The 24213-nt window shown below is 39.3% G+C and overlaps 2 protein-coding genes across 2 annotated transcripts; one reads left to right on the forward strand and one right to left on the reverse strand.

The window, feature by feature from the left end:
* Positions 1-221: 221 nt before the first annotated feature.
* Positions 222-13031, reverse strand: LOC141907581 (uncharacterized). The gene is made up of 31 exons (XM_074797265.1): positions 12824-13031; positions 9098-9301; positions 8782-8858; positions 8574-8681; positions 8368-8436; positions 7995-8093; positions 7868-7912; positions 7554-7769; positions 7330-7383; positions 7201-7245; positions 7021-7074; positions 6695-6937; positions 6206-6619; positions 6067-6120; positions 5886-5984; positions 5394-5807; positions 5257-5310; positions 5112-5165; positions 4749-5018; positions 4392-4661; positions 4196-4303; positions 4006-4113; positions 3772-3933; positions 3600-3653; positions 3381-3488; positions 3249-3302; positions 2764-3160; positions 2565-2668; positions 2394-2474; positions 2077-2298; positions 222-1639 (listed from the first exon to the last, which is right to left on the reverse strand). The coding sequence occupies exons 1-31, from the start codon at positions 12894-12896 to the stop codon at positions 1493-1495; spliced, it is 4461 nt and encodes a 1486-aa protein (XP_074653366.1). The 5' UTR covers positions 12897-13031; the 3' UTR covers positions 222-1492.
* Positions 13032-17193: 4162 nt separating this feature from the next.
* On the forward strand, positions 17194-24133 carry LOC141907698 (abl interactor 2-like). Its single transcript, XM_074797436.1, has 9 exons — positions 17194-17317; positions 17661-17828; positions 18406-18594; positions 19111-19356; positions 19950-20114; positions 20383-20560; positions 20962-21018; positions 21375-21620; positions 22865-24133. The coding sequence occupies exons 1-9, from the start codon at positions 17195-17197 to the stop codon at positions 23026-23028; spliced, it is 1536 nt and encodes a 511-aa protein (XP_074653537.1). The 5' UTR covers position 17194; the 3' UTR covers positions 23029-24133.
* Positions 24134-24213: the final 80 nt, after the last annotated feature.

Consider the following 24213-nt stretch of genomic DNA (forward strand, 5'->3'; position numbering starts at 1 on the left):
GGGGCTTTTGTGTCCTGGATAGATAGCTGCATAAACTTAATATGTATCGAGAGTCTCCTATTTAAACTTGAGTGGAATCCGACCTCAACACGAAAATGATCCTTGCTTTCCATTCACTGCTGTTCCTCTTTCGTACGCAGACAGGAAATGGTTTAAAAAACCTCCGAAAATAAGGCATTAGGAAAATCCAAAAGTAACAACGAGAAAATCTAAGTTTAAAGTTTTCAGTATTAAACACGGCTTTATTCTATGTCTAATAATTCACACACAAAACGTACAAAATGTTAGCACCATATGACACTAAAGGGCTACGAGCAACACCCTTCTCTTTCAAAGTATGAAAAATAAATTCTCTTTTTTTCAATAGAATGTACTTAGAAAACATTGTTACTTAGAAAACATTTGGTCCCAGATTTAACTTTACAAAATAGCACACATTATTCTCGGACACACGCGAGAAAATTAATGAGAAAATGAATCGTCTTAAAGACTGTCACGATGATAGAGTGACAGGTATCTCGCAGGCTAACTGTCAAAGAAGGAGGCAAAAGTCAGGATTTACATAATATAACAGAAAATGATCACAAAAAATAAGAATACTGCAATCGAATTATACAGTCACGTTGATTTATGAATAGACCCTCCCCTGGTGTATAACCACATGAAACATATACCCTTCCCCTCTTCAACCCCTGATGGTGATAACGTTGATTAGACATTTGCTGAATGGCACAAACGATTAGATAATTGCACGCTACGAGTATAGTATAATGAAATTCTATCTACATATGAAAATGCTCGGGTAAGTTAAAAAAAAGAAGATAAATTCAAAAACACACAAAAACAGCGGTTATAAATGCTCTATAATATGTTTGTTATAATAATAGTATATCATTATTAAAACAATCGATTATCTAATAGTTATATAGTAGTAATCTCATCGGTCATTTGACTTGCAATATCGAGTTAGTTCTGGGCCAATATACATATATATATCCTCGCGAAAATATATACATATACATATATAACAATAAAACATGTATTTATATAAAATATATCGACTAGCACGCTCGGAATCATACCGAAAAAATAGAAACAAAAACAATATACAACATCTTATCAACCCCCTTCTATTGACAGATAGCTGTTCAATATAAATGATATAAAAGTTTTCGTTTTTTTCAGGACGATGGTTCGAATCCCGAGAATAAATGCATTTTTTTTTTTAATGATAGATATTTCTTTTACACAACGTAAAGAGACAGAATGCGCTCGATCCTAATAACACAAAATGGCGACTTATTCAAATACATGGCAAATATATGGCTCAACGAATATATACACATACAAATGTAATGAAGCCTATACAACGACTTGTATATAAAATATAAATGTTGCACGCGGACGTCCAATCTAAACAATGTTCGTTAAATTGTTCGTTTTAAAAAATCAAAACGACGCCCGATTAGAAAATGCGCGTGGTTTATCCTGTTTAGGAGAAGCATACCTCTCCGATATCGAGTCCGAATTCTTGGTCCTGGTCGCCAACGTCAGCTGGAGCGATGTCGACTATTGGGAGACGTGAACCTTTGTCTGATCGTATTTCGAACATCGTCTGGGCCCAGGAATCTTTACGGAACTGAAATATACATCGAAACATCGATAATTAATAAAGTCGTCATATTATAACAGAGCTTCAACCTGCTTCTGATTTTCATTATACTTATTACTTTTCTATATTTCTATATCTTATTTGTTTGATGCCTGCAGGGATATAGAAGATGTTACCGAGGGTCTTATATTACTGATGATTACTGATTAGTTTAAACATTTCTTTCGTATTTCGATGAAATGTTACGCAAAAAAATTCAATTCGTAACTGATTGCACTTTTCAGAGGATGGCAGCCCTGTTTTAAGAATAACTGTAATTCTTACAGAATTCCTAAATTGACACAAAGCTCAAATGCATATGCATTAAAAGTTTTCATAGTTCGGAGATGGATAATGTATTAACAAAAGATGTTGTAATCCGGGGATTTTCAATTTCATCTACTTAAACTAACGCGAACGCTTACCTGACATTCGTCAACGAGTACGTTGTATTTGAGTCGTGCTGGGCTTTCTGTTGAGATTTCAAGGTCGCTATCGGTCATCAGTTTCACGGCGCGATCGAAGTTTCTATTGGTGGCGTCGTAGTAGGCGACGGAGTTCCTGCAGTGATAGGTGATAGTCTGGTGCGCTTTCTCGCTCAACAGTTGTAAGAACGTCAATTGTACGCGGTCAGCTTTGTAGGTGAACTGATTTAAAAGAAAATACGAGTTACATACTAGACTGTCGATAGGTTTTGAAAAGATTTGAAAAGACGCATATTGTTGTTAAATATTGTACTCACCGTATCGCCTTTAATGGCATCTTCACTAAACCAGGCATGACGACCCAAATTACCACCTTCAAACCATCTGGTTCTTTCGAACTAAAGTAACATAGAATATGATATTGAATCAGGTGATATCTTCGGTGAGTGTTCAATCGGAAATAAAGGTCACGTTTTGTGAAATTGTACCTTGACTGGTTGTGGCGATATACAGGTTTCCATTTGTTTAATACGACAAGTGACTTCAATGGCGTCTTTAGGACTTCCTTGGTTCGGATCGATAAAGTATTTTCCTGAAGTGATAAGGTGCAACGAAAAGCTCAATAAAACGACGACAAAACAACGCTCTTTGTACATCGCGTAGATAAATATGTGAAAAGATATTTACCATCTTTAAAGTCGGGATGAGCCAAAGCAAGGTCTCTACAAGTTCTGGCAGGAGCTTCAGCAGTACCGGTAGGTGTGCGTACGCGTTCAATAGCTACAGCAATATCATTGAGCGCGTGGAAGGCATTTTCACTGCCTTTGCCGTCGCTTTCTTGAGCTGGCTGGTCTCCCATAAATGGATTGCCACCCTTCTGGCCAGAGCCTCGGGCGAACAACTGTGTGTAGTCTGGTTGATACGAGCCACCCGATGCTCCAGGTGGACCTGGTGGACCCGGGGGTCCTGGGGGTCCTGATCGACCATCGTCTCCGCTTGGACCTCGTGGACCGATACGACCTGCTTGACCAACCTCTCCGGCTGGACCCATTGGACCTGGTGATCCTCGACTACCAGCTGGACCCTGAATAACGATATAATGTATAGATAAATAAGATTTCGTTTCTCAAAACGATTTATGAGTGACACAGTCTTGATCAGCGTATACTTACTCTTTGACCAGCGGGACCTGGTGGTCCTGGTGGACCGTGTTCTCCAGCATTTCCCTGTTTAAAACAAATATTCACTATCACTTGATACAAAATATACTAATAATCGATGAATTTCACAATTTCAATACTTACGCCTGGACCTGGAAGACCTTGCATACCCGGAAGTCCTCTCCATCCTTTATCACCCTTAGTTCCGGCAGCACCTCTTTCACCTTTAGCTCCTTGAACTCCTGGGGCTCCCTATTTAAAACATGAATACCAACTCAAACAGGCATATCAACTTCATGCAATAATCGATATTTTCAGGTACATTATTCTACACGATAGGTTGATGTTTCTATATTTACTTACAATAGTTCCTCGTGGTCCAGCGGGGCCTTCAACTCCTGATGGTCCCGATTCACCCTATAAAGGATACAATAACCAGAGTTTATTATACACAAGTCTCTGTTATGGAAATTAATTTCCATCAATTCGTGCAAAGATGATATCAATAATAATCCTTCAATGGTCATCTACATACTCGTTCTCCTCGTTCACCGATAGAACCAGATGGTCCTGGTGGTCCGGGTGGTCCTTGTGATCCTGGATGTCCTGGCTGACCAGACATACCCGGTGGTCCAACCTGTCCTTTCTCTCCTGGTCGTCCATCGATTCCGTTGAGGCCGTCTTTACCAGCTGGTCCCTAAAATAAATAAGTTGAATAACAATGTTGTTCGGATCTAATCATCAACATAATATAATGAACGACGCTTACCTCGGGTCCAGCTTCTCCTGGAGCGCCTGATATACCGGGAGGTCCTGGGATACCAGCCACACCTCTTTCACCATCCTTACCCGCTTTACCTTGTCCTCCAGTTTCTCCCTGAAGAGAAATAAATAGATAAATTGAAGAAAAACGACGAAAACTACAAACAGTGATGTTATTATTGAGGAATAATAATTACCCTTGCTCCAGCCGGGCCGACAGTTCCAGGGGCTCCACGAGTTCCTGGTAATCCAACCTGTCCACGTTCACCTTGGGGTCCACCCATGCCTTGTGGTCCTCTTGGTCCCTGGACACAGATTAAATAGAAATATTATAAATTAGTGACAAATGTCTCGTCATTCTCGTTGTGTTTACATAAGTTACAAAGAACTTACAGGTCGTCCATCTGATCCACGTTCACCCTTCTCTCCATCGTTTCCTGGACGACCGGAGCTTCCGCTGTCACCGGGACGACCGTCTTTACCAGCCGGTCCAGGTGCTCCGGGTGCACCGTCTTTACCTGGGGAACCTGATGAGCCCGAATCACCGGAGGGACCTTTGGGTCCTGGAAGTCCGACTCCACCTGGTAATCCTGGCGTACCTCTCTCACCAGGTGAACCTTGTTCTCCTCTCTGACCTTGCGTTCCGGGTTGACCTTCTTTACCCTAGTAATGAAACCAAATTTTTGATTGAAATCATTCCAGATTACTTGTTGGGTAAAATCATTCTTATAATAGTCCATGTAAACATACTTGGGAGCCGCTTGAACCGCGAGGACCTCTTGGTCCACTAGGACCCTGTGAACCTCGTGAACCACTGTTTCCTTTAACACCTTTAACTCCTGGTGAACCTGGGCGTCCAGCTTGACCCGGTGGACCGGGGTGTCCTGCAGTTCCGGGTGGACCACGTTTACCATCTTTACCAGGTGCACCAGACTCTCCGGGTGCTCCTTGAGAACCGTCTTCACCTTTAGCAGCTTGTAATCCTGGTGGGCCTGGGATACCTGGAATACCTTGAGGTCCCTGTGATTACATAAACAATGATTTTGTCGTACATAAAAACTTTAAATGATATTTTACGATTTGATTATTTGAGATATTCGAAATAAAACCTACTCGTTCTCCATCTTTTCCAGACTTTCCTGCGTCTCCGGGAGATCCAGCGATACCCTTTTGATAAACGATTCAATTTACATATTAATCAATAACAGTTGTCTAATATCATATTTATCAATATCTATCGAATCTTTAGTAAACTTACAGTTTCACCCTTGGCTCCTGGTGGTCCTTGGGCTCCACGGTTTCCAGGCAGACCCTAAATGAATCAACGATATATATTTATGCAATCGATTCGGTCTGCAGAATTTGCCTAAACATTCTCGAAAAGATCTAACTTACGATTAAACCTTGCGTTCCGGATTCTCCTTTCTTTCCTGGTGTACCTGGCATTCCACGGTCTCCGTCACGTCCACGTGGACCAGTCTTACCAGATGGACCAGCTGGACCTCTCTGACCGACAGCTCCAGCCTCTCCGGGTTGACCTCTAGATCCTGCCGGACCTGGTGCACCGATCGCTCCACCTGAACCTGTAGCTCCAGATTCACCACGTTTACCGGGTTCACCGTTCAGACCCGGAGGTCCGGGAAGACCTTGCGTTCCAGGAGGTCCGGTTAATCCAGATGGTCCACGACTTCCCTTGGGTCCTGCACTGCCTGGCGTTCCAGCAGCACCAGTTTCTCCATTCTGTCCCGGGTCTCCAGCTGGACCTTGAGGCCCGGCCGGTCCTTGAGTTCCATCCTTTCCACTTTCTCCCTAGAATATTGATTGGAAATGATTAATTTATCACGTTATTTCGCTCTAACTGCATGTTGTATTGTGCGGTTTACTTACAACAGCGCCTCGAGATCCTGGTGGGCCTTGAAGTCCCTGGGCACCGGGTGGACCAGTCGCTCCAGCTTCTCCGGGTTTTCCATCTTGACCATTTTTACCCTGTAACATGAACATGCTCGTTAGCTGAAATTACTCATCATATTCGAAAGCAGCAGGTACCGTGTTGATATCAATAACTTACTGGTTTTCCTCGCACGCCTGGTTTACCATCTCGTCCAGATCGACCGGTAGATCCCTGAAAAATGCAATACAAATTAGATTATCGAATACGAATTAGACGATAGTGAAATCAATATGGTCGAATTGTTTGTAACACTTACCCTAGTTCCGGGCATACCCATTGGTCCTGGTGGTCCAGTATCACCTGACGAGCCCTTATCACCGGCTTGTCCTGTTGCTCCTGTCTCTCCAGACTCGCCTTTTGGTCCTGGTGATCCATTAGCACCTGGTAAACCACGTCCACCTGGACTACCACGTTCACCACGTGAACCAGCTGGTCCGGGTAAACCGTCAGCACCACGCGCTCCTCGCTTTCCGTCTTCACCTCTCGGACCTGCAGAACCAGTTTCTCCTGGGGCACCGTTCAGACCCTTAGTACCAGGTGATCCTGGCGCACCAGATGGACCTGGTGGTCCTGGCTGTCCTCGAGAGCCTGGGGTACCGCTATCACCAGCGGCTCCTGGGGGTCCTTGGGCACCGGGGAATCCTGGTGCTCCTGCCATACCGGTCTCTCCCTGAAGTTGCAAAAAACAGCGTATAGATATTGAAGAATGAAATAAGATCATCACGTATATTCGTGCAATACATACGCGTTCTCCTTTTTCACCAGCTGGTCCAGAAGGTCCAGAACTTCCAGGTGTTCCGGGGCCGCCGGATGGGCCTGCTGAACCCGGTTCACCTCGGGGTCCTTGAAGACCAACGCTACCCTTCGGTCCACCTGGTCCACGGTCACCTTTTGCTCCAACACCTCCGGGGAAACCAGGAGGACCAGATTGGCCGACTGTACCCATTGGACCTGCTGGTCCTGGAAGACCATCAACACCGCGCAGACCCTACAAAATATGATAATTATCGTGACGATTTTCTATAAAAAATGTCCATCATTCAGAATGTATGATACGAAACATGTACTTACTGCTGGTCCTGCGGAACCATCTCGCCCACGCTCTCCATTTGGTCCTCGTGGGCCCTTGAAAAGTACAAAACAATTGATTAGTTGATAAATTCACTATCGCAGTGTTTTACGTAATTTTCTAAATAGAAAATACATCGAATCAGTTTGAATTCGTCTCGCAAAAGAGCTAATGGGACTTACCATTGGGCCGTGCGCACCTGGTGGACCAGCTTCTCCACCGGGACCCTAAAATGGATATATGAAGGTATGAACATTGAATGTAGTCTAACTAATTCATAATAAGATATCTGCAAGTGTAAAGTAGCTTACTTTCTCTCCCTGTCTTCCTTGTTCTCCTTTAGCGCCTGCTCGACCCGGGTATCCCTGAAAAATTTATAATGTATATGTATTAATCATTTGAATATTCGCTGTGAAAAGAAAATGCTGTCCATTATAGAAAATTAGTTCTTTGAAGATAGATGAAAGTCATTTATAGAAGTCATAGAAATTGAATTTCCAGATATTCTAAGACAGGCGGTAGATTTATAACTTACGGCGTGTCCTTTCATTCCTGACATGCCTGGCATTCCTGGTGGTCCTCGGCCTCCGGATGGTCCGGGGGGCCCTCTCGGGCCAGGGTCGCCATCTCTTCCGTCATCGCCAGGTTTACCATCACGTCCTGTCGATCCAGGGGGTCCACGTTGTCCAGTAGGTCCTGGTGGTCCGGCATCACCGGGTTCACCTCGCATGCCTGCGAATCCTGGTACACCCTACAAACGATTTGATGGAAAATTATATTTTCAAACAACAAATAAAACAAATATATCTGTTTCCCGAACATGTTATCGTTCTATCTAGTTATACGTACTGGAGCACCTGCTGGTCCTGGTGGGCCACGTTGTCCTGGTCGTCCCTAAAATAAAGATTTAAAATCAAAAGATACCGATCTCGAAAAGAGGAGTAAACTCGAAAATCTACGTGAATGTGATACGTACAACAGGAGAATGCATGAAACTTGGTCTTGGTCCTTGAGCTGGTCCAGGTCCTTTTTGTTGGTTCTGATACTCACTCAGATAGTCAGCATATGAACTTTCCTGCAAATAGAAATTCATCCAATCATGCACGAGATTTATCTTCAATTCATTTTAATGTTGTTGTTTCTTGTCGATAACTAGAACGCAATGATTTATATATTGAATAAATGATTATTATTCGTTGTGCCTAAAATCCATTTTTAAGATATGCAAAACCATCGATTGGAAGTATTGATGAATATATCGGTATTGAGATGGCATTTTAAAACAGCGATTGATGGCCCATATTTAATCGGACTATCATTCATTCAGTTGCTTTTGGTTAGCAACTTACAGCTGGCTGAGGACCTGATGGTCCTGGTGGTCCTGGAATACCATTATCACCATCATAACCAGGGTCACCCTAGAATAGAAATACAACACGAGTGTAACCGATTGTTCAAAAAATCGAACTATAAAATCAGCCGTTTCGAAATATATGAAATGAATAATTGATTCAATTGTGGTTTACATTGAATCACTGCTTCATTGTTCACCTACCATTGGACCCTTTCTACCCTTGCGACCTCGTCTTCCTGTACGGCCAGGTGAGCCGATTCGCTGTGGACGGAATCTGGGCGGGACGGGCGTTCCCATTGCCGTAACCTCCTGAATAAATACATCCATACAAAAATGATAAGATACCCTGCACAGGGGAATTCTGAAATCAGATTTTTTGTTCGTATTCGAAAAAAGTGTGTAAAGTTACCTCTCCAGTTTCCGCAGCTCCAAACATTTCATTTTGAAGATTTTTGAATGCTTTCTTCTGTGTGTATGTGGTCTCATCTGCGCAAAAATACACAGATAATACATACACGAGGTTTTCACATGAAATCCGTGCGAACGTATTTCAATCGTTAATCGAAAATCAACAGGTAAAATATGGTAAATTGCCACTGTCTTGTTTCACTAACGGTCAGAATGACCTCCGTGAAAACATTATTCCTAGATTTGATATGCTCACAAATGATATGGTACCGATTTTAATGTTTTAGTCACGGGTTCGAGAGTTAAGTAATACATACCTATACAGACAGGGCAGCATTCACCCTTCGGCGTTTCCGTATCGTATTCGTCGCAATCAAGTGTCGGACATTTTTTATATTTACAATCAAGTTCTCCTGAATTGCAAACACATTCGAAACAAGGATCGTCATCGCCATATGGCAACCATTTATGTCCGTGCGGTATCTTTTCGTCATTATACGTGCATCCCAGTGCCTTTTCCTCTGAAAATTCAGGAAAAAAAAACAATAATGATCAAATTGTTTGTAACATGTAATCACGATAGACATACCACCCATGTTATAACCAAAATATCTCACAGTTTAATCGACTAATTTTGAGATCTCAAAAAGTATGAGATGGTTAACTATTTCAAATAGAGAACAGTTAACGCATGGATGCCCTCATAATCTTGTCAATAGAAATATTTTGAAATGCATTAAGGATAAATGGGATTTTTCCGTAGTTCACTGTAAGAATTACACTCATTTCAATAGAACATCGAAAATGAACTCGCGATTGTTTACATGAATAACCGAACAACAATGGCTTTGTAAAACCAGGTTCAGTAAAACATCTGGGCCCAGTTCCATAGTCATGGCTTAGACTAAAGTCCAGCCTAAGACCATCTTAGTTCTATAGCCAATCTAACAACTTAAGACCGGTCTTGCAATTTAAGACCATTTTTGGACTTAAGTCTCAACTGAGGAACCAGCCCCAGAGTTCAGCGAATACTGCAGTGAAATCTGAGTTTAAATGCTTAGATTAAAAATTATTGTAAAGCCTAATCAGTATGCCTAATAATGACCGTTCATTTATAGATGACCAAGAGTAAAATTACGAGCGAATTCTTGACGACGCGTTCTTCAATCCTAAACGTTTATTTCTGTGGTTTTAATTAAAAGTAACCCGAACTCCTGAACGGCGCAGACAGTTATCGTCGATTGCGATAACTTTTGTTATTCTGTACCCGAAAAATTCCTCGCTGAATAAACACACTACACCGAGTACGGCAAAAAACCTCGGAAGCCGCGCGCACTGACACGGAATTCTATTTGTTCTGGCGCTGGTTTTTTTCGTATATATTCTAATTAAGTAGCGATAATAAAGCGGCGCCGTTTTTTCAAGAGATTGTCTGAAGACAACTTGCAAAAAGCGGATACACTTTTTGATCAGTAAGAGAGATTTTTCCCAGGAGAAAAGCGGCACATTTTGTAACCGCAGTTTCAGTGATTTAGGCCAGATCCGGATATCGCGTTTTAGGCTGTAGATATTTTTCAGTTACGCAATAAGACAAAACTTGTAAACAAATAAATCTTTTCAAGATCTCAGATGTTTGTGAATAAAGTGAATAACAAACATATTCATATTACATAAACCGTAGACTTTGCCTTTGCGCGGGACTTTTAACTATTTTCTCCGCGTTGAGAATCAAGGAAAAATAGATTTTTTGTTGAATTCTTTTGAATTATTATTCAATTCACTGATTTAAACGAATAGACCAGCTCAGAGTATGTATGGCACAGTCGGCTGCTACATGATTAACACTTTTTGAATGGATCGATCTCTCGTGTACATAAACAATGACTTGAAGAATTTTTTTTGCGTTTTTGACTTATTTGCTCGGGCCCCTCTCCCTTCTCTTACTCTCTACGTGAGTCTTTACGCAACGAACGCGGCATTGACTCATAGATAAACACATCGAGAGAAAGGTCGCGCCCTGAAACGAGTAGCTAACCCGATTCACAACATTCGTAAACATCTCCAGATGCGATGAAAAAACAGACGACCGATCGACCTTGACACGGGAAAAAAATAATCATATAAGACCACCCTCATTAACTCTGTTTACTCAAGATCTAACAAACGTTTCTACGAACGATCAGACAAAAACGTGATCATAAATTCGAATTACTTCGACTATGGTTCGATCACTGTTGCTGGTCAAATAAACAAGATGTAGAGACAAGTCGCGCAACAACATTTCGAATAACTTTAGCGAACTGATATAAATCTCAGTATGGTTAACGAATAAAAACCCACGGTAGATTTGTCGAAACAGTACTATATTTCCTATCACATAACTATATACAGCGATTCATGCCTTATTTTATTTAAAATCTGTTTATAAAACGTATTTAGATTTCAAATATTGGTAGTAAGCACCCGAAATATTTCTATTGTTTGATTCAAAGACCAATAAGAGAAGAGCATCATGATTCAATAAGTGATTTCTGATGATTTTACTTTGATTATTTTTTTAATTGAGGAAAAGAAGTTTTTTAGGCAAACGTCTGCAATTATTCGCTGTAAACAATGAACTATTTTGACGTACAAATTGGTTGAAACCGACTTGTTGTGTCTAGACGAAAGTTCATGATCGCAGCATAAGTGGAGAAGGCAGATGTTAATCAGCTGTTGGGCACTGATACTGACAATATGACCGCACTCGAAATTCTGTCGGTTTCTAGGGAATTGGTGTAACTTGACAGAAGATAGTCCTACAGATTACGAATTGCAAAATACGAAAATTGAATTGATAAATCCAAGATGATAGATGATTAAGAATAATTGAGTGACCCCAAAAAATCTACGAGATGAATTAGGCAATGACGATCTAACCACAAAACAAAAAAAAGGATCTAAATTTCCTCCTCCCTTCGAGCTTCAGCGGCATTCGAGGTTTTGCTTGGCCCTCATAGTTAACATATCCCATGCATTTCTTTGCGTGCATCATAGAAACAGATTAACTTGCATTTATCAACTCTGACTTGAACTTTAGCTTCACATTCACTAAAGGTTTTTAGACGTTTATCAGTGAAGTAAACAGTGACATCAATCACGGACGAAGGAATGAAAAAAAAACAATTCTTATCTCGATATTTAACAAGGAATTGATCAATTAATTGCTTATCATATTTTACGAGGTTAATTAAGCATAGTAATTACGCCAGAATGCGTTTGATTAATGTAATTATAGAAAGATTAGGTTCGCATTATAAAAAAAGCTGTTAGCGAAGACCTTGATTTTTTTACCTTACACATAATTAGACTGCGGAAAGTAACAGAATCCAACAGTGATTGACATTTGTGAAAAATCCTATATCGGTAGATTATTTCGTGATTAATTTTCGTAATTGCAACTAAACAAGAAAAGGAGTTTCGATAAGATACCCAAGTTACGTCTGTTCTCATAACAATATCAACAAAAGATAGGCGTTTATTCAGTGAGCGAAGAAAACTTGATAAGCGGGGAAAATGTCGCTTCACTTGTTATAATACCTTCCTTAAAACGATTTATCAGTATAGATTCGAATGACAAAAATTTACGCAATTTCCTCCTTCAACAGTCATTTAAGTAATTACACAGATAGAAATTTAGTTGGTAATAAAACGTATTAAAAGCGTATTCAAGATATCTAGCTTTCAAACATCTATCCGCTTAGCACGATATCTAAATGACGAAAATCGAAAATAAACAGAATCTGAAACGCATTACAAACTTATTTGAAATATCTTTCGTTCAGATATTTACTTATCAATGAGTGTTAATTCGAATTGCGAGAATTTACGCAATTTCCATATCTTAAACAGTCTTTTAGTAATTACTCAGATGAATTTTAAAAGCAATTGACATGCTTAGAGATAAGGAGATTACATGTGAATTCAATTGTAAAATTTAGTTTGACTGAAAAAGAAATATATATCAACGTTAATCTGAGAAAATAGAAAAATATGTTTCTTACCTGTCTGGGCATGAATCCCAGAGACTAGAAAGAAGACAGCGAGTCCTACACACGCAGGTATCGTTTGCGTCATCTTGGTCCTCCTCGTTGATCGGACGGACCAACCGCCAACTGTTCCCTGGCTAAACTTCAAACTTCGGAGCCAGTGTGCCCTGGGAACAAAAGCACGGTTTATTGTGATCTATCGCGTCCTGGCTGAATAGCGCGGACTGCAACGCGCACTGTGTCTTTTAACCAGACGTACCGTGACGTCATAGCTTCTGAAACAAAGGATGTAGAAAGGGGTGACAAGTTGCAGCCCCGCTGGTTTCGTCCAATTAGTTCTTAATATGAATTCCATCGTTATTTTTTCATTTATTTATATAATCTATAGTTTGTGTCAAATCTATATATTTGATTCACGAAAAGTGATTATTCTGAAGAATTAGAATTTTTTCCCTGTACAGAGCCCCCTCTCTTACGAAATGGATGCGCCCATAGTCATCAAGGGTTTCAAGTGTTGCCGTAGTCAACATCTTCCATACATCTGAAAATGGAAATACTTTTTAAAGTCTTCTTTTTACGAAGTCCCGACACGCATTTACCACTACCACACCAGGAAACTTTATTGTCAGTTAGAATAAACTTATAACGAACAAAACAGATTGGTACATTTATGAAGATGGGTGAAGTACGAATTGATATGACAAATCATAGTTTAATAGAAATTATCGGAAATAATCTTTTTCTGATGACAGAAATCGAATGATTATTTTCGTATAGAATTACTCAGTTCTTTATGAGATAATCAAGTCATTTTTCGCACTGCTGGGTTATGCGAATCGAGGGATGTTTTGCGTTTTTCGGTGGCACCACGTTGTAAAAAAAACAACTTTTTAAATGCTCTCGACCCCCGACCTTTGACATATGCTGCCGCTGTCGTATTTTCTTCAAGTTTTCTCGGTTGATAAACGAGTTTAGAATTTCAGAGATGGGCAGCTGTTTCTGGTTACTGTGAAAGAACGGTCGTAAACTATATTCCCGTCTAAACACACACACACACTGTGCGCGGCTCATTTTTTCTATCCAGATTTCGTTTTCGATAAAATCGTACTTATAAATCGTCCATTCATTTGTGGAAAAAAAATAGTTGTTATTTGTATCATATGTTACTAAGCAAAAGAAAACGATAGCAGTGATGTAGGCGTGAAACCGTGATTGGGTTATACTGGACCAAAAGGGACACTTTCACACCAAAAGTCATCTTTCAGGAGGAAACATTTGAAATAACTTTTTTGAAAGTGCAAAGACCAGTGGCCACATATGAAACAAAATAATATTTTGTATGATTTGCGTCAGATTCCATGATATTGATTATCAATACTGGAATTAACCCAGGAGATTCAACGAAGACTCGAACCAAGGACCTTCACGACACCCGCTGAGTACGCTAACCAATAGACCATCAAGAGTGGTGATTGTAGGCTTTGTAAGGGTTATCTGGTCAGTGTCAGTCGTAAGTGACCAGCCAGGCGTGGTATGACTGGACTGGTTGCCAATCATTCTTTATTCACTGCGGTAATATTGGCTTCGATGAAAGTTTTGATAGCAATGTTTTAAAGGATTTTCATGTGTATTGAAGGCTTTTGTCATATGAAAACTATTCTTTTAAGCTACAGCTTGCAAGATTTATCAGCGTGCGATGATGCGAAATTTTTATTTTCTCGTGAAAAAAGAACCGGTGTGTGACCTGGTTTCGATATTCGTGACGCATCGTTGTTTTAACCCGACTTGAGCGACTTCATCGCAATTAAAAGAGTTTTCACACAAAATACAATCTCGATCCGGTCTTGCTATCGACTGGAGGAACCGAAATGAACAACAGCATGTTTGAATTAAAATTCTCACCATCGATACGCTGAGAGCGTCTGTCCCAGAAACATCATTTAACACACTATCGCTGTCTCGACGGCGCATTCTTTTTTTAACCCATCAATTGTTTCCCACTGCTCCATCTTAAAATATCAACACTAAATCAACAAGTCACTCGACAGGGAGGCCTCCGTTCTGTGATTTTTATGTAACCGAACTATTTCATAATGGGAATATCTTCTCGCTGTTTTAGGCTTGTTTTATAACACCGGTAAAAAGTGGTCGGCTAATGATTTCCGAATAGAAAACCGCAGGGGTCTATTTTCTCGAAAACACTCGCAGCACCCAAACACTATACACCCACCTAAACCACAACACAAGAAATGTTTTTCTTGTCTTTGCGGTTCTCTGTCTATTTCCGATTCTCGGTTTCTATACCAGATCGGACATTTTTTCATGTTATCTTAAACTGAAAAAAATTAGGCAGTTATCAGCTCTCATTTCGAAACAACATTGAAGAGAGGACGTTGCCCTGGCGCAACTACTAAAAGGTTATGGCCAATAACTGAAACACTCCATAATGTGTTGGAAACACTCACTATGGACTCTTTTTATTCTTGCGCCGGGATTTTAGACTTTTGGTAAATCTTGGTCAGTTTCTAATGAACATAACTCTGTGGAACACATGTTTGCACACAATAATTATTGCTGATTGAAATAGAATATGTCTAAATGTGATCAAAGTCAATGGTCTTATGCTTTTACATAATTCAGACTGGCAGTACACGTCCGATTCAATTAGATATCCATCAACCAGTAAAGTATGACTTCTTTTCTTTTCTCTATAAAAAAAGTCGGCCGTCTTCAAATTGTTTTGTACAATTTTTCAATGCAGACAACCTCCATTAAATTTTTGCCAACCCCAAAGAAATGATAGTCATCTACTCACTTAAAAACCACATCACCAATCGACACATTGTTTTTCAGTCTCCCTCGGAAATGATAAAAAATACAGACGATTTGCCCCAGATGCTGTAGGGTTATAGGCCGTTTTGTGGAACACGGGGACAAATTCATTTTTTTCCGTCTGTGGTTTTGCGCTCTTCAGACTTGTATATGTGATGCTGCCGAACATGTGTAGACCGTCGAGGAAATTAATTACTCTTAATTGATATTAATTAATTTTGTGACGATGGAATCTAATGTACATCGCACGTATACGTAACGATTATCAATGATTAATGAAAAAAAACTACGAGAAATGCATTTCATTCATTTACCGCCCAAACTTAACTACAGCCTGACAATTAAAAGTCTAGGTATTCATGGATATTTTTCACTGTAGGATTTTAAGGAATAGAAAATACAAATTCTTTGAAAAGACTCTTTGCAGTAGCTCACAGGGGCTCGTATTTGAAGTTTGAGGGTGAATAGCAGCTTAGATCATCCAGTATCCCAGTATGTTTTTATACAGAAGTAGCTGGGGGGGGGGGTGGGACATTGGATGATCTAAGCTATTCACCCCAAGATACGAGCCCCTGTGCACTGAACTACTTTCAAAAATGATTTTGTTCAAGAGTCGACAGAGAGGCCAGACACATTTTTCTTATGCGTATAGTAAATGCGATTAGGGACATTACGCAACAGTAATAGGGTAATTCATTTATTATAAAGAATAATTAATTGATCATACAATCATCAGTAAAGCCTACTGTGTAAACTACGCGTCGAAGTTAATCTATTTCTGATATTGTATCCGAATAACATTGGGTTTCTATAAAGCACCGTAATTCTCACAAAATGAAATCCAGTCTTGAGAATACGACGGTTTAATCGATTCTCGTAGAGATACGCGTCGTCGCAGTCATCTGCATTCTCTATACGTGCTAAGCAAAATTAGTGTTCTGACCATGAAAGTTGACATTATGAACCTTTCAGACTTGATTTTTTTTAGGCCGGTAGAGTACAAAAGTCTTCAGGAAAAAATACATCGGGGTCATTAGTGTAGGGGGTTCAGAGATAAGTGGAAGATTCTGAAATTATTCGGAATTGACGTGACTTGGACAACTGGGCGTGGAGCGGGCGGGAGAACACTAAATTAGAAGCACGGGCAGACCCTCACCCTTAGGGGAGAGGGCTTCGCCCCTCTTTAAATTATTACCCAATAATGCAGCGGGCAAAATAACTCATGCGGATTTTCCCTACAGTAATTTGTTTGTCAAAACTTCTTTTCGAGTTGATATTTTGGGGTTTTAGCGTATCAAAATTCTTTTCTACTGAGCTGCAAAGTTGTGGGTTCGATCTTAATCGGGTGCCAGATTTGTTTAAAGATTAATTCCTGAAATCAATATTGAAAAGGTTAGAGCCGGCACATCCAATAAACCATCCACAGTCGACATGCGCCACGGACAAATGCACTGAATTTTAATTTGAATTGTTTCCGTCTTGTTATCAGACAACATGCTCCATATTGAACTGTTAAAATGAATTGAATTGAATTATATTGAGCTGTGGTTCAAAATGGCGACGATTGAACTGCAACATTTGATGGATGAAGAAATACCCGAGGGTCGGCAACATCTGAAAGAAAGCTACGTCAATCTAGAGAAAGTGGCCGCTTATTGTCAGGAGAATTATCTGAAGGTACAAATAAAGTGATGATAGTTCACTAAGGACCCAGTTGTTACCAGCCGCTCTCTGGCGCTGTGTGTCATGATTTATTGTCAGATCATTCGCACTTTCTGTTTGTGTTTCTTTCTGCTGCTCAATCTACACTAAGACGTTAAGCCTTCATTCATTGTATCTACTTGAGGATAAAACCGATTTGAGTACATGTAAATTTACGATGAAAAATGCGCTGACATAACTATAGTGTTAGTGTTTCAGAGCAAGTCATTTTTGCGACTCTTTTAATGTTACCAAACTTCCCATATATCTCATCGATACTGGTTTTGTACAGGCTAATTCAATTCTTTATTAAACGCAGGCTCAAGATAAACGTCATGCGCTGGAAGAGACGAAAGATTTTACGACCCGGTCACTGGCAAGCGTCGCCTATCAGATCAATACTCTAGCTACGAACTTCCTGCATATGCTCGATCTACAGGCGACGTCACTGGGTGAAATGGAATCCAGTATCAATCACCTAGCGCAGGTAAAATAACCCCCACGATTATCTGCCGTCCTTATATTTTACTGATAAACGTAGAATTTCTTAGGAAGAGAGTTCAAGTATCCGAATAACCATAGAAGCGATTTTCTAATGAGTAAATACAGTTTATTAACACGAAAACGTTTGTGTTAATAAACTGTATTGACTCATTAGAAAATGAGGTTTTTAGTGTTATCGCTTCTATGGTTATTCGGAAACTTAGAATTTAGTCGTTGTGAATAGATATTTTTTTTTTTCAATTCGCTGCAAAATTAGTCCAGTCAGAAGATGACAAGTTGTGTTGTAGGTGATAATATTGAACTATTATGGCCGTATTCTAATAGATATCATCGGGCATGTTCAATGTGTTCACTTATAACACAACCTTTGCTTTTTCTCTTTTTTTTCTGAACTTACTGTAGGATTTTATATGTACTATACGCAGGCATGCGTTAGTACATGACATAGATAAAGAAGCTCTATTGTTAGTTTTTCTGAAAAAATTGTTTATTTTCAATGTTTGAATTGGAACCGAAATTGTTTCAGTCATTTTACTGATTGAGACTTCATTAATCGTTAGGTAGTGAATATTCATAAGGAGAAAGTTGCTCGTCGAGAGATCGGAGTATTGACTACGAATAAAACAACGTTGAGACCACCGGGAATGAAAAACGGAATCATATTTCCCGATCAGCCGGAACAAAGAGTTAAATATTCGCGTAAAAATATCGACTATACTGAATTGGATAATATCGGCCACGGAGTACAGGTAGGAACACCCACCAGCCCCCCCCCCCCGCCGCAGCCAGAGGACAGAGTACAGATCTCATTCCCTCACTCCAATTCAGAGTACAGTTGTGTATACAGCCCCCTCTCCTCTCAATTTTCTAAATCTCGACCGAATTCTCTTTAATTTCCTTTCATTTCTATTTCATGTGTCATCTAGTTTACCTGTAAATACGGTGAATGCCCAACAAAGTCTTTTTAATCCAAATGAATGCCCTCCTTAAATCAGTTCACAAATCACAGATAATATCATGCGTGTAACATTATGGTTTGTTGATGTAGCTCCTTTTTGAAAAATTTGTAAGACCCGGAATTGTGCTTGCTTTTCGCAAAAATATCAATAATTAATGCTGATAGGTGCTACTTATGACTTACAAGTATCTGAAAGATTTTGGTCACAGCATTCGTAATTGTAATACTTAGTGTTGATTGAATTTATCATAAACTAACCTGTTATTTCCGTTGAAACTTATTGAAACTGTTCGACATTTTTCGCTAGGTTCAAGCGGCGACCCCTCAGAGCGCTCGAGCTAAAGTTCGAAGTGACTCGATCAGTTCTAGGAGCAGTACCGGATCAAACCAGCGACAAGCACCGACCCAGCGTCCTCCGACACCCCCTCATTCAAATCAAGGAGGCGGAGGAGGTAGTATGAGCGGCAAGAGTCATTACCGTACGCCACTAGTCGCACCGGTGGCTCCCCCTACTTTGCCAAGTGATTACCAACCTAACTATCCTATAGGACAGGTATGAGATTAGCACCGGGAGTATTTCACCGAGCTGAGAATCTTAATCTAGATCCACAGTTGTGAAATAAGATTTGACTCAACGAGCAAAACCCATACGTGATTATTTAACTATTCTTTTTGACAGTTTCGAAATTTCGACTTAACTTCAAACGATCTCTGATCTATTTCTCTGATAATGAAGTTAAGTCAAACTTTCGAAACTGTCGGATTAAGCAGTCTTCATCAGGATGGAGTTAACATCTCATTCAGCGAGTGCGCCAAATCATCGCAACGGTTTAATAATTCCTGTAAAATATAAACCAAAAGTCTTGTTTAGTCAAAACTTTGAAACTGTCAGAATAAACTCATTATATCATCAACTGTGGGTTCTGCTCATTAACTCTGAAATACTAAGATTGATATCCGTCTGCCAGTCAAGAGTTGAAATATTGAAAATTTACTCATTTTACACTCGAAATTTAACTCGACCGGCAACTCACAACTGTGGAACCGGAGCCAGGAATATTGATAGTCTTTCGACAGATTTTTGTAAGTTTTAACACATTACAGTAGATTCTTGTAAATCCGTCTCGTTCTCGCTCATTGTTTCAGAGCCCTAGTCAAAGACGCGGCAGTGGCCCTTACGCGCCACTCGGTATGGTACGAAGCAATCAGCATCACGCCATGCCACCGATGGGCGTAGCTCAACCGATGACACCGCCGACACAACCACCACCGGCACCACCAAACAGTCAAATGCCCCCCGGCATTAATCAGGTGAGTTTTTCGTCCCCTACGACTCCCATGAGGAAAAGAAAAAAACACTGAATTAATAGTTTACTGAGATCAGCAGTACCGATTAAGGAGGAAGCTACTGTAACTGGGATTTGAAAATGATGCAGACACTTCCTTGAATTTTGAAATTATCTCCTCGTAAACTCCTTATATCTAAGAACGACTGTGTAGGGATTCGATCCTGTTTACTGAAAACTAAGTTTGAGTGATTGAATGATAGATTTGATAATATGAGCCGATTTCGTTTTAGGGACCGATGATGCCTCCGCACTCACAGGGGTCTAGTATGATGAATCTACCCCCCGGGCAAATGCAGCCACATCACCATCAACAACAAGTTCCGCCTGTTTACAGTCAACAACAGAAACGACCTTCATTTTCACAACAAATTTCACAAGTTTCATCGACGGATAGTTACGTAACTAGTGGTAAATATTGTCAGGCGATTTTGTAGTTGACCAGGGACCGGTGTCTCAAAAAAGTTTCTTTCTAAATCGATTTAACGTGTTTTGAATTAATGAAGAAATTAAATCAATTTAACACATTCACTGTTGCTGTGTTTCTTCACAGTCGCTACTACAAGTTATCTCGTATGTGGCAATACAGCTATCACATCATCAGCTTTTGTTCAGAATTGACCGATGAGCATTGAGAATGAAGTGGAGTAGTGACAATGATGGAAGACAGGAACTATGAGATAATTGGTGATTGGGAGTTAAACATTTTTGTTACACTGGCTCTGGTCTGGTTTCTCAAAGGATCAACTGTCTTCAAATTTTATGCAATCTGATTGAATGAAATTTATGTTACATTTTATGTTACATTGTAGTTTCTGATCAACAAATGATGATGGGAGATGTTCCCGATATGGGCCGCAGTGGAAATGGTTAGTAATGATTATCCAAAACACAGTCAAGATGACCACTTACCTGGAAATTAGGGAAAAGTCAGGGAATTTTCTTTTAATTAAAAAACTCAGGGAATTTGTAAGAAAGCTATGCTATAAGTCGAGGAAATTTGTTTAGATCGCAAGATCGCGCGTGAAATCAAACGATTTCCATCTATGTTTTACATATTTGACTGTGTTAATTGATTGGATTCTTAGCACATCAAGTCAGGGAAAACAACGTGCATGTCAGGGAATAGTCAGGGGGAAAAGCAAGACAAATGAGAGTGTCAGTTCAACTTATCATACAGTGGAACCTAATTTGTAATTGAGTGTGTATGATTTGTTATTTGCAGTATCTCCGCCTCTTCCACCCCCGCCTCCCGATCATCAAGTCATTGATTTCAACCATCCTCCCGCTCCGCTGCATCAACAGCAGATAAACTTCGACCAGTACGCCGGTCAGCGACCGTCGTACGGACAACAACATCACCCGCATCTACGACAACCTCAACCGTACGATAATAACCAGGGCGATTATCAGTCGAGTTCTAGTTTAATGACGGAAGATCACGATACTCCGACGCAATACATCGAAAAAGGTACGAAATGAAATATAAATAAAGATAGCTCAGTTCAGGGGTTAGATTGATGTGAAAATTGTGAAAAAATAGATGTCGGCTTTTTGGAAAAATATGAAAAATCAGAAAAGTAGCTGTCGAAATATTTTTACCTCATTTTTATGCCATATACTCTGGTGTTCAAGTTAAAGAGGTTTTATTTTGATCTGTCTCCAGATTGTGATTGGTAACCACTTATGTTATTGTATCTCGATATGAAAAATATCTGGATGTGAAAAATCCTGGAATTTTGTTTAAAAAAAGCCAATTGAAGGGATATGAAAAAATGTGAAAATTGCCGAGTTCATCAATCTGATCCCTGTCATTTACATGTTCTATTGAATGAGTGTAGATGTCAAAACTGCTTACTGTTACCTATAAACCCTCATACTAGTGAACTATTTCATTACTAGACTCTTATAGACATTTAGTTCGACGTCATTATTATTTCAGAATCAGTTTTTCTCATATATCTATGAATTGGTGAGTGATATGGCAGTGATACAGTCAATAATCATTCATACATACATTATATTATTATGCGATATTTTTCTGCTGTTATTTCTGCGGCGAGCTTTTAGTTGAAACTGTTTACTGCTATAACTAGCGATACCATTCATAGCTGTATGCTGTCTAAACTGGCTTCTTTTCATATCTATCGATCTAAAAATTGTATTGAAATAGTATGATATTGAACAATAGACATCTGTATAATCTGGTCTATTGAAGGGATAAATTGCCAATGTATACTCTTTGTCATAGGTGGGTTCACATTTACAAGGATGCTTTTGGGCCTTCACGCTTCAAAAGAGTTCAGTAACTGCTTTACGATGAAAGAGTGTTTAAATAAAGTAGTTGAATTGGGTTTTGAAATACATGTTTAAGTCTTCATTTAGAAACAATAGCCCATTGATTGTTCAAATTGTCTTAAATGAATGAATTTATTTCTCAAATTTATGAACATAAGTATAAGTGAAAAAGATGTTATGATAAATGTTATATAAATTACAAATTTTACATAATATTTGAGGAGGACACTTCGAACCCTAAGAGCTGTACCTGGATGGGGATAAAAAGCATTATAAATGAAAAGAGAAAAAAAAATATACTGATGATGATAATCCCCTTATGATGATTTAAGACCGGTCTTCAACTTCAGCATACAGGGATAAGTCACTTACAGCGTGTTTTCTATTAATTCAGTGATCATTTTTCTAATTTTTCAGTTGTCGCTATCTACGATTACGATGCTGATAAAGAAGATGAATTGACTTTCAAAGAAGACGCGATTATTTACGTAATAAAGAAGAACGACGATGGTTGGTGGGAAGGAACGATGAATGGAATGACAGGATTATTCCCCGGGAATTACGTAGAATCGCTTATATAATTATACCAGTACTACAAGAACGTTTCGAACTACTAGAATTCCACCCGATATTCACAACCTATCGGGGTTCCTATCACTCTTTCTAAACAGAAAATGATTTTGAAGCTGCTCGAAACTGCTTTCATTTGAGCATAATGCTCGAAACTCCTTCAATTTTGAGAAAAAGCCAAAAATGTGTAGTTGTACAGTTACATTGGTCAGGGGCCAGGATTTTTTTTCACCGAATTAGAGTCCGAGTTTAGTTGTGTAAATGATAAAAATTTGCTAACAAAACTACCAATTACCACTTAACCGAGATAGACAGTACAGAGTCTACTGTAATGGGATATGAAAGTGATGCGGAAACTTCCTCAAAATTTGAAATATTCACCCCTTGAAATCTTGTATCCAAGAATTATCGAATTACCAATCTGTAAGGACCCTGCCAGTTTCAACATAATTCATTGTTTGTAAGTTTAACACTGACGAGTTAAAATTAGCATGATTTATCGTACTGCTAGTCACAGAGAATAGGAAAGTAGTGAAATTCAAATAATCACCTTTCGCGATGCATGCTATCATTATAATGTATATTTATAAAATTCAGATATTTTTAGTATGAAATATTGCAATAATAACCGCATATATTCTGCATAGTTATTTGTAGGCCTATATAATGAAATAGTATCTGAGGTGCTCATTAATACACAAATTGCAATGTCTAGCATGTTTTTCATTTAACAATTCTCTTTCAATATGAACTTAACGCAGGTTTTGATTGAACATATTCCGGTTTAAGAATAGCATCAATTCTAGATTACAAACTACCGGCAGCTTCTATCCAGTTTATAGATTACGTTATTCCGGATTAGGTAGAGCAGACGCACCATGGAATGGGTGGAGGCTAATCAAAACCTGCACAAAATGTTGCGAACGGTTTCAGATGATACTTAATTTATTTTTCAAAAAATTGTCATTTTCATTTATTCTGCGTCAGTTTCATTTGTGGCTGAATTACTTGTATGACATTATTTTAAATTTTTGCTTATATCGTTGTATATATTTTCTACAATGTTATTAGAGTTGTAAATTTCAAATAATCAGACTTCAATCTTGTATCTGTTGATAATATCTCTTTCTGAAATAAAATGAAAATCTTGTATATATTATATATCAGCCATGTTTGCCTTATTATTCTATCGCATC

Source organism: Tubulanus polymorphus, chromosome 6 (genome assembly GCF_964204645.1).
Source record: "Tubulanus polymorphus chromosome 6, tnTubPoly1.2, whole genome shotgun sequence".
NCBI lineage: Eukaryota > Metazoa > Nemertea > Palaeonemertea > Tubulaniformes > Tubulanidae > Tubulanus > Tubulanus polymorphus.